General features: G+C 60.1%; 2 protein-coding genes across 2 annotated transcripts; one reads left to right on the top strand and one right to left on the bottom strand.

The window, feature by feature from the left end:
- The first annotated feature begins 36 nt into the window (after window positions 1-36).
- HDHD3 (haloacid dehalogenase like hydrolase domain containing 3) lies at window positions 37-1,670 on the top strand. The gene has a single exon (XM_065695553.1). The coding sequence runs from the start codon at window positions 373-375 to the stop codon at window positions 1,087-1,089; it is 717 nt and encodes a 238-aa protein (XP_065551625.1). The 5' UTR covers window positions 37-372; the 3' UTR covers window positions 1,090-1,670.
- Window positions 1,671-2,238: 568 nt separating this feature from the next.
- On the bottom strand, window positions 2,239-10,212 carry BSPRY (B-box and SPRY domain containing). The gene is made up of 6 exons (XM_065695552.1): window positions 10,098-10,212; window positions 9,564-9,662; window positions 9,205-9,435; window positions 7,639-7,664; window positions 6,182-6,306; window positions 2,239-2,885 (listed from the first exon to the last, which is right to left on the bottom strand). Exons 1-6 carry the CDS (start codon window positions 10,152-10,154, stop codon window positions 2,359-2,361), a joined length of 1,065 nt encoding a protein of 354 aa, XP_065551624.1. The 5' UTR covers window positions 10,155-10,212; the 3' UTR covers window positions 2,239-2,358.
- Between the last annotated feature and the right edge of the window lie 305 nt (window positions 10,213-10,517).

Genomic DNA, 10,517 nt, shown 5'->3' with positions numbered 1-10,517 from the left:
TGGGTGCGGGCCGGGGCTGCCTTGGGTCGCGGTCGCGCCTGAGCCCGGGGCCGGGGGAGCCCCCGCGGCCGCGCACCCCCAGCCGGCCCCGGTACGGCCCCGCCGAGCCCTCGCACCGGGCCCCGCTCCGGCACCCGCGGTGCGGGGTGTTCAGCTCCCGCCCCGGGACACTTTGCCCCGCGGCCCTGCGAGCGGGGCGGCCCCCCCGGCCGTGTCCGTGACCCTGACCCCCCCCGAGGGACGCGGCTGTGATGCGGGCCACGGGCCCGTTCCAGCACCGCTGCGACGGTGACCGGCGGGAGCCTGCGGCGCCCCCGGCTCCGCCCTGCCGCCTGTCCCGGGCGTCCCGCGGCGCCGAGCTCCGCTGAGGCCATGCTGCGGCTCCGCTTGCTGACGTGGGACGTGAAGGACACTCTGCTGCGGCTGCGGCAGCCCCCGGGACACAGCTACGCGGCCGAGGCCCGGGCTCTCGGCGTGCGGGTGCAGCCGGAGGCGCTCAGCCGCTCCTTCCTGGAGGCGTACGGGGCCCAGCGCCGGCGCTTCCCCAACTACGGGCAGGGCCGGGGGCTGAGCTCCCGGCAGTGGTGGGTCGATGTTGTCAAGCAGACCTTCAGGCTCTCGGGCGTGCGGGACGAGAGCGTCCTCACGGCCGTGGCGGAGAAGCTCTACCACGATTACTGCAGCGCCCGCAACTGGGAGCTGCTGCCCGGCGCCAGCGAGACCCTGAGCCAGTGCCGCCGGCGCGGCTTCCGCATGGGGGTCGTGTCCAACTTCGACAACCGGCTGGAGAGCATCCTCTGCCAGTGCGAGCTGCGGCACCACTTCGACTTCGTGCTCACCTCCGAGGCCGCGGGCTGCGCCAAGCCGGACGCGAGGATCTTCGAGCAGGCGCTGCGGCTCGGCGGGGCCCTGCCCCGGCAGGCAGCTCACGTCGGGGATGACTACAGCCGGGACTACCGGGCAGCGCGGGCCGTGGGCATGCACAGCTTCCTGCTCCGGGCCGCGGGGCAGGGCGACGAGCCGGAGGTGCCGTCCGAGCACGTCCTGCCCTCGCTGAGCCACCTCCTGGCTCTTATTGAGAAGGAGTAGCTGTGCGCAGGGGAGAGCCGGTGCTGCTGAGCCATGAACTGGTCCCAGCGTGGGGTTTCTTGCTGCTGGTTGCGCAGGGAAAAGAAACAAGTGTTGGCAGGGCCAGGGAGCAGTGCTGCCTGTGGAGCGGGAGGGGGTCCTGTAATAAAGTGTTCCTGACACTAAGCATTGCTGCTGCTGCTTTCACAGCTCTCAAACACTGGGCAAAGCGAGCGGTGGTGTCTGTCCCTAACAGCTGGGGCCTGGGTGAAGCTGTGTTCCACAGGCTCCTTCTGGCAGGAGGGATGGAAGCAGTCTTTGGGGTTTGTGCCTTTGCAGTCACGCAGGGAAGAGGCTCCAGCAGCCCCGGGTTGGTCTGTCTCGGGTTGGTCTGTCCATGCAGGGCACCCACACGCAGTCCTGATCACCTCAGTGTACCCCAGACTGACCACCTCACCACCCCCATCACCCTCTTCCCAACAGTGGCTGTGGGCCTCCTGCTGCCAGCAAGACAGAAGTTGGGCAATTTCACTTCATTTCATGTATTGCTAATTAAACTGTACCAATGTGGGCATTGAGTAATAAAGATGACAAATTTCAAACAGGGAAGCACCTTTCCTACCCTTCTCCCTTGGCTCAACTTCAGCCCAACACCTCTCCTTCCTCCGGGCCTAACATCAGCTCCCTGGGGTTTTGCCACACTACACTGAACCCTCAAACTGTTGGCAAGGTAAGGAGCAGCTCAGCTGAGGTTTGTGCTCTCCTTGCTGCTTCCTCCTCTGCTCTGACGTGGGCTCTTCCATGGACCACAGCCCCTTGGGGTGCCCCTGCCTTGGCATAGGTCTGCACGGGTGACAGCCCCCTGCCCTGTCCCTGCTCCTCCCAAAGCATGCCACCAGCTGTGTCCCAGTGATGTCCCTTTCCATGTGCCTCCTCCCTTCTGTTCCTCCACACGTCCAGAGCTGTCAAGTCAAGCAGGAAACATTTGCTATTATTTCTCCTGCTTTATGAAGCCCACCATCAGGCGGGAAGCTGCCTTTGGTCAGAGAGGAATTAAATAACAGAACAAATGATGGAGGCAGGCATGACCCTGACCCCCTCCCCTGGCAGATAGGGTGGGTGATCCTCCCGGAGGAGGGAAAAGCTGCTGTCAAACACACGGAGAACAGATGTAGTCTGAAGGCAGGATCTGTGTGGTCTCCTTTCCCCCACAAAGGTACTGTATAGTGCATATACAGTCACTGTACATACAATTGTATCTTCACCCCCTCAGTGAGCACAATGCTTCGCTCACTGGACAAGCGAGATGCTCTCGTGTGCCACAGCGAAAACAGGGTACAGGGGCTCTGTGAAGGTCTCCCTATGGGAGAAGAGGATGGTGCAGGAATCAGGGTCGTAAAAGAACACCTCCCCTCCTGCCAAGTCAAGCAGGACCCCAATCTCTGCCGGAGCCTTGAGCAGCTCCACGGCCTGCAGGCGCCCGGCGTGCAGGAACCTGAACTCCCTGTCGTAGCGCGAGAAGACCCAGGAGGCAGCATTGAAGCCCAGGCGGGCTTCGTTGGCAGAGCCCTTCCGTGGCAGGGAGCTGTAGCAAACCCCCAGCTTGTAGGCACAGCTCTTGTCCACGCTGATCCTCCACGCACAGACTCCGGACTGGAAACCTGCAGTAGCCAAAGCGTTGGGCCAGTGGTCAAACCGCTCGGGGCCGTCCAAGTCCACCTTTGCTTTCTTGGGGCTGAAGGTCAGGGTTTTCTTGTCCTCCGACAGGCTGAGGTGGGGGCTGAGCGTTTTCTCATCAATGTGAATCTCCTGTGAGCCTGCAAGAGGAGCCACACAGTGAGCACCGGCTCGGTGGCCACCACCTGAAGAAGTCCTGGCCATCAGAAACACAATCACAACCAACCTCCCCTTGCACATCGTTCCTGAGGAACCCATCTGCCCCCCCAGGGTGACAGGGGCTGGGGGCCAGCACAGCAGCTCCCGGCAGCTTTCCCTCTCAAACCAGACTCAACAAAGCCCAGACTTTACCCGGCACCTCTCCCCCCTTGCACTACAAGTGCTACCGAGTCAGAGATCACAGAATCACAGAGTGGTTTGGGTTGAAGGGACCCTAAAGCTCCTCCAGCTCCAACCCCTGCCATGGGCAGGGACCCCTTCCACTGGAGCAGCTTGCTCCAAGCCCCTGTATCCAACCTGGCCTTGAGCACTGCCAGGGATGGGGCAGCCACAGCTTCTCTGGGCACCATGTGCCAGCGAGGTGCCAGCAAGCACCCTCACAATAAGTGATTTCTTCCTAATGTCTGATCTAAATCAGCCTTCTTTCAGTTTGAATCCCGCATTGTCTTATCACTACTTGCCCTTGTCCCAAGCCCCTCTCCAGGTTTCCTGTAGCCCCTTTAGGCACTGGAGTTGCTCTAAGGTCTGCCTGGAGCCCTGTCTTCTCTATGCTGAACAAGATGCTGCTCATTTTACTCTGTCAGATCCACACAAATCAGAACTCCACAGGTTTGGCTCATCCCACTTTTGGGAGCGACACAAACCTCAGCTCCCGTGTCCCTTCCCACCGCCGCTGTGGGTGAGCAGGACCTGACTTCTCCTCCCCTAGCCCGGGTGAGTCAGGAGCTTGCACAAGGAAGGAGGGCTCCTTACAGAAATCCTGCAGAGCTGGAAATACAGGAACGAGGAGGAATGGAGAGGGCTGGGTGGGGAAATCCCTTTCCTCCTAGAAAGCCCAAGTTATCAACCGAGCATGCTGGGAACAGTGGAGGGAGGAAGCAGCGGGCATTAGAGATGAGCACGGCCGTGATTTGGTTTTGCTGTGTATGAAGGGGCTGCCCTTGCACCACAGCACAAACCCAGTGAGCTGCAGCCCAGGGCGAGAGCCGGGCTGGCTGCAGGACACTGGCACCCACCAGGGCTCTGCACCACTGCAAACCCATGGGTGATAGCACCCAGCACTGCTCGCCGTGCATGAAACCCCTCAGCAGACCATGTGTGAGTCCTGAATAACTCCACGAGTGTCTCCCACCTCTGTAAATTCAAGAGATGAGGCCAATGCCCAACTGACTCACCTGCTCCCAGGGGACAGAGTTTCTACCTGTGAGTGCCCCTCCTTGCCCTGCCTTCCTCTGCCCTCACTGCACCCATTTTATGTCTTAAGCTGCCAAGGAAACAAGGCTGGAGCAGGTGAGTCATTTGCCAGCAAGAGCTCTACCATATCATAGAGTCCCAGCCTGGTTTGGGTTGGAAGGGACCTTGAAGCTCATCCAGCTCCAACCCCTGCCACGGGCAGGGACCCCTTCCACTGGAGCAGCTTGCTCCAAGCCCCTGTGTCCAACCTGGCCTTGAGCACTGCCAGGGATGGGGCAGCCACAGCTTCTCTGGGCACCCTGTGCCAGCGCCTCAGCACCCTCCCAGGGAAGAGCTTCTGCCTAAGAGCTCAGCTCAGTCTCCCCTCGGGCAGGTTCAAGCCATTCCCCTTGGCCTGTCCCTGCAGGCCTTTGTAAACCCCAGACCTAAGCAACACAGAAGCCTGGATGCCAAGTGAAGACATCAAAGGAATCGTGGTTATTTTTGAGTGTGGAGTGAAGGTTCTGTTTCCTGCTGGCCTGCAGCTTTTTGAGAGGCTACAGCACAAACCCTCAAGGCCAGGAATTTACCGTTTCCAAGCAAACAAACCAGACTGACGCCTGTTCTGCTATCTCTGGAAGGAGGGACCACCATGAGAAACACAACATTACTGTGTCTGGAAGAAAGCTAGGACCACCAGTTAATACTCAATCTGTAAGGCTAGGTCCTGGGTGCACTACAGACTAATGAGGTATGCAAGGGTATGGCAGGCATCCTCGGCATGCAGTAACAGCACGTCAAATGGAACAACAGACAAAAACCCACCCAACTAAAGCCAAACAGAATGAACTATGTGTGAAGTACACCACTACAAGAGCTGAATGCCTGAGAGCCATTCCATTTCTTAGGGAGGCTATGGGGAGAGGAATCCAACAAAAACAACGTGTGAAAACAAAGAGAATCATGGAAAGGTTTCCTGCTTGACTGGATGGCTCTGAACCATCGAGATGTTCCAAGCACAAGAGTTTGCACAACTGCCAGCATTCAGGCACCGAGGGGGAAATTAATCCCAAAGGAAGAGCTAGACAACAGTTTGCAGCAGAACAAATGAATGATGATGGTGTTTGGTCCTGAAGCTAACACCCAAAACCACAAGAGCAATAAAAGCCAGAAGTGCACACCTTTGAGAAGGACCTGGAAACAGAGAAAACTGGAAACAGGGAACACTGGAAACTGCTCATCAGCATCAAAAGTGAGATGAGCCAAAATGAGAAGTTAATGCAGAAGCTTTGAAAGGTCACCCCAGGGCCTGCTCGCCAGGCAGCAGGCAGGACAAATGTTCTCTGGTTGTGAAGGATGGTGCCATCTTTGAGGAACAAAGGATGTAGTTGAAATGCTCTAACGATGGCCTGAAAGCAGGAGTAAAAGCAAACATTTCCCAACCAGCCACTGGAACAGAGCACGGCCGGAAGCAAACCCTCTGCCTGCTCACCACAGCCAACACCAGCCTGGTACAACCTGCGCAGAGCACAGACATCTCCCATGGAACCTCAGCTGTACAGCAAGAGCTGAACAAACCTCGGGGGGTGCAGAGCCACAGCCTCACGTTAGGATCAGAAAGCTACTGCATTCCCTCCCTTCTCACTCCAGCAGTCAGTGTCCCACAGACACCACATGGGTGACTTCACCTCTTTTAAAATGATCAGCAGGCCGATTCTGGACACAGTGACAGAGATCCCTAACAGCAGCACCAGCTTCAGTGCTGACAGTGACGCAGGGAACAGCAAAAGAAACCAGGTGGGGCTAAGCCACAGAGCTGACACAAGGCACAATCCTTCCAAACCCCAGCTCTCCTCCAAGCCAAAACCAGCCGCTTGCAGCCCTTACCCCCCCTCCCCAACCACTGCTGCTGGCCCCCTGGCTGGAGGCTCCAAGCAACAGGCAGAGGCTGGGCTGGGCACAGCATCAGGGTGTTTCTTTGAGCACGACATGAATGGGTGTACAGGAATGCCCAGGGTGTGTGGGACCTGCAGGAGACACTGACCTGTGATGCAGCAGAGAACGGCAGAGGCCCACAGTCGATGCAGCAGTGGACTCTGAACACACGTCTGGTTAAAGTTTAACTTCAGGGACTCCTGTGGCTCCAAGATTCCCTCCGCCACCTCTGTCCTAGCAAGGGAAAACAAGAGGTATTTTGAAATACAATGATTTATTGACCAGAGCTGGGAGGTGTTTATAAAGATCACCAGGAGGTATGGCAGAAATGCGAGCTGGAGCAGTTGCAAGAGGAGCACAGAGGAACTACAGCAGGAATTCCTAGGCAAGCTCTTATCGTAAGTGATAGTTTCGGTTGGCTGCAATTACAGCCCCTTCTGAAAGGACTTCAGTGTTTTAAGTACAATCCCAGCAGCCTGAGCCAACAGCCTCCTCACTCACCTGACACAGAGCAAAAGCACCTGAGAGCAGGCATTCAGGTACAAGAGGAGCACAATGAAGAGGCCGCTGGGAGAGAGTCAGAATTCCCCGTGCACCAATAAAGGCTGGCTCAGAGCAGGGGGGATGCAACAAGAGAGCAGCTCCAGATTTCACAGAGCATAGCCAGGAGATGGGGGATCTGCTGGGCTCCCATGGCCTGCAGCACACACAGCTCATGGCTGTGAGTAAAGGCGCTGGCACAGGCTGCTGTGACGTGCTGGGGCACATTTCCTGCTCTCCATAGGTAGGGTCCAGGCAAAAATACCCCTGAAAGTCCTCTGGGCAGCAGAGTTCAGGCAGCAGCCTTGTAGCAGCCCCAGAAATCAACGCCTGTAAAATGCAGCCACCACACTGCCTTCTCAAGCAAGGGCAGCCCCATGTTACTGGTGATGACTGTTAGAAATCACAGAATCCCAGCCTGGTTTGGGTTGGAAGGGACCTTAAGCTCATCCAGTTCCAACCCCTGCCATGGCAGGGACACCTTCCACTGGAGCAGCTTGCACCAAGCCCCATCCAACCTGGCCTTGGAATGCTGACATCAGCCCTTGGTTCACCCCTCAGTGCATCCTGCCTCTCAGGGAAGGAGGCAGCACAAGTCTGGGCATGCTGCTGCTCTGGGCAATGCGGTGCTAGCAACAACCCCAGGCACAGAGCTCCCCAGCTTTGGAGATGGGCCACCCCATCTCCTGCCATCAGGCTAGGGTCAGGCATGCTCCATCTCCCTGTGAGCCCCGTGGAGTTTTCTGGGGAGCTGGAGAAGGTCCCCCATAAGCAAGAGCCAGCGCATCCAAAAAGACATAGCACATACAGCGCTTCTAGGTGCCAAACACCTCTGTCTCTGGCAGCATGGGAAGCAGAGACAAGAGGGATCTCTATTGTGTGTCCTTGAACCCCACAAGAGCAGCGTGAGGGAGGAAAGAGGGGTGTCACCAGCTGCCTGAGCAAGGGCATGCTGCTCACAGCGGGAGCCAAGGGGTGCAGGTGAGCCTGGAGCAAGGAAAGGACCAGGAGCCGCTGGGTACTAACCTCTCGAAGATCTCTTGTTCCGCACGCTGGGGACAAGGAGAGAAAGAATCATCACAGCAGCAATGCCCATAGATGAAACCCCAAACCCAGGCTGGGCACTGCAAACCCAGGCAGCACTGCTCTCCTTCAGCACTGTTCTCCTTCCTGACCCACAGAAACCACTCCTCACCCCAGCGCTCGTCAGGGGGAACCAGCACCCATTTTCTCCAGCTGCAGCACTCTCCACTCCCTGGCTCAGGACTCAGCCAGCTCTAATTCCACACCCTCTGGTAGGCACCAGCCTGTCTGCATCTGACAGATGCACTGCACCCTGCCCTGCCCAGAGCAGGAGAACCCCAGCCATGAGGTCCCCCTGTCCCTTATCCCATCATTGCACGCTGCAGGAACACCCTGTGCTTGCAGCAAACACCCCCCAGAGCTGTCAGTGAGGGGTGAAGCTGTGGAGGGCCCGAGTCAAGAGCCAACCTCCTGGTCAGTCCCACTTGTTTCTGCACGGGCTGGCAGTGGTGTGTTCTCAGGGTACAGCTCCATTGACAAAGTGCTAGCAGAACATTTGATCCCTGCTCAAACAGGAGCTGCAGGGTGCTCTGCGTGCCTTTCACTGTCCTGCAGCATGACACGTATCGATGCCTGACAGACACAAGCACCAACACCAACATCCCAAGGTGGGGAATGTGTGAGCCCCACTTCCCCTCCACTATGTGGCAAAAGGAGAGAGGATCTGAGGGTCTCCCTGTTTTCTGCCACAGGTATGGGATGGATCTTGCTTTCCACCCCCTGCTCTCGGCAGCGAGGCCGCAGCCCAGCCAGCCAAGGGACTGCGGCAGGACTGGAGCTGCACTTCCCACCGCAGGAGCAGCATCTGCCTTCTGCCCATGGCACCCAGCAGAGCTGCTGCCCCCCCTTCACAAGTTACACCTGACAAGCAGAGGCTGAGAGCAAGGCAGGAGGTGAGTGCCTCCAAGGGCTTGCCTCGGTAAACTGAGATGATTTGACGGCCAGAGGAGGAACTGAGCAAAGGGAAGCACTGGCAGCTCTGCACAGTAAATATCCCCAGCAGAGATGGGCCAGACAACAGGGCAGGCTCTCAGGACGAGCTGCAGGTGCTCCTGAGGGTCACGTTGTGGTTAAAACTGGACAGAGCTCTAGAAAACTGGTGGCTCTGTTAACTGCTATAAGAGCAGCTCCCAACCCAGAGCTGTCCTGCCTGTCCAGCCAAAGGGCATCTGAGGGCTGGCAGCTACAAGCTTCAGGCTGGGAGACCTGAGCCTGGGTACTTCTGAACCTCACTGCAAGCAGAAGCAGCAGTGGGCAGAGCAGATGCTCTAGGACCACAGGGGCTTGCCAGGGGCTTGAGCCAGGTGGAAGAGCCACCGGTTCCTGGCTTAAGGAAGCAGGTGAAGGAGGTTCTTTGTGCTAGATCTGCAAATGTAGGTCCTGTCCAGCTCTGCCTCCACGCTATCAGTGCAGCGAGCTGCTGGATACTGTATTTAAGACCCATCATTAAAAGCTTAGGTCACCGCTGGGCTGGCTGCGCTGTCCCTGGGTACCAGCAGCAGTACTCACCACCAGGCCCTGGTCATCCAGGCTGGTGATCATGTCCACCAGGTAGGTTCGGAGGGCAGCCAGCTTCTGCAGGGCCTCGCTCCAGTGCAGCCGCTGGGTCAGGATGCTCTGGTGCGCCCGCTCCTCCTCCGCGTGCACCCTCTCCAGCAGCCGCTGCTCCTCGTTCTCGCACGCGTTCCCCACGAAGATCAGCCTCTGGATCACCCGCTCCCGCGCCACGCTGGCTGCGCTCTGCCGGCCCGAGGGGACACGAGGAGCACCCGCCCTGCTCAGCCCCACCGGCAGCACCGACCGGCCCTGCCGGCTCTGCCAGCGGCGGAACCGGCCCGCCCCGAGCCCCGGCCACCACCGGCACTCACCAGGACGCCCTGGTCCTTGGCCGGCAGCACCTCGTCCACGTGCCGGGCGATGGCAGCGCTCTGCAGCTGGAGCCGCTCGCACCGGTCCACGATCTTGTTCTGGAGCACAACATGGGGGTCGTCGGGCACCACATGCAGAGCCGTGGAGAGACCCCTTCCTTCCCCGCGGGTGACCCATCCCATAGCCCCACACGGACCTCCCCCTGCCACGCTCCCCACAGGCAGCCCCCATCCCCCCCACAGCCCCACGCCTCAACAGGGACCCCCGAGCCCACAGCCTGCGGGGGGACGGCTCCACCGCCACAGGGACCCCTCGCGCGGTCCCGCACCCCATCAAGACCCCCCCGGCCGGCCCCAGACCCGGGCGCGGCCCCTCTCTCCCCTCAGACCCGCCCCGCCTCACGCAGCCCCGCGCTCCCCTCGGCCCCGGCGGGCACCGGGGAAAGGGCCCCGCCCGGGGCTGAGGCTGAGGCTGAGGCGGTCCCGGTCCCGGTCCCAGTCCCAGTCCCGGTCCCGGTCCCCGCCGCCGCTCACCCGCAGCTCCGCCGCCCGCTCCGCCAGCGGCCGCGGCTCCCGGCCCCGCTGGGCCATCCTGCGGCCCCGCACCTGCCGCTGGGCGGCGGCGGCCCCGTCCGGGCCTCGCACACAGCCCCGCCCCGGCACGGCCCCGCCCGGCCCCTGTACGGTACGGGCACGGTACCGGCACTGCCCCGGTACGGCACTGCCGGGCACGGCACTGCACGGCGCGGCTGCCGAGGAGCCGGGCGGAGCGGACGGGACGGGACGGGACGGGACGGGACGGGACGGGACGGACGTCGGGGCCCCGCCCGCTCCCGGTGAGTGCGCGGCGGGAGCGGCCCCACACGGCGGGTTCCCGGGCCCGCGCTGGCTGCCCCAAGGCCTCGCCGTGGGGCCGGCCCGGCTGCAGCGACCCGGTCTGTGCGCACCGGCCTG

This window comes from Lathamus discolor, chromosome 15 (assembly GCF_037157495.1).
Source record: "Lathamus discolor isolate bLatDis1 chromosome 15, bLatDis1.hap1, whole genome shotgun sequence".
NCBI classification, from domain to species: Eukaryota; Metazoa; Chordata; class Aves; order Psittaciformes; family Psittacidae; genus Lathamus; species Lathamus discolor.
Note: the sequence above shows the minus strand (reverse complement) of the source record. Positions and strands in the feature narration are given on the sequence as shown.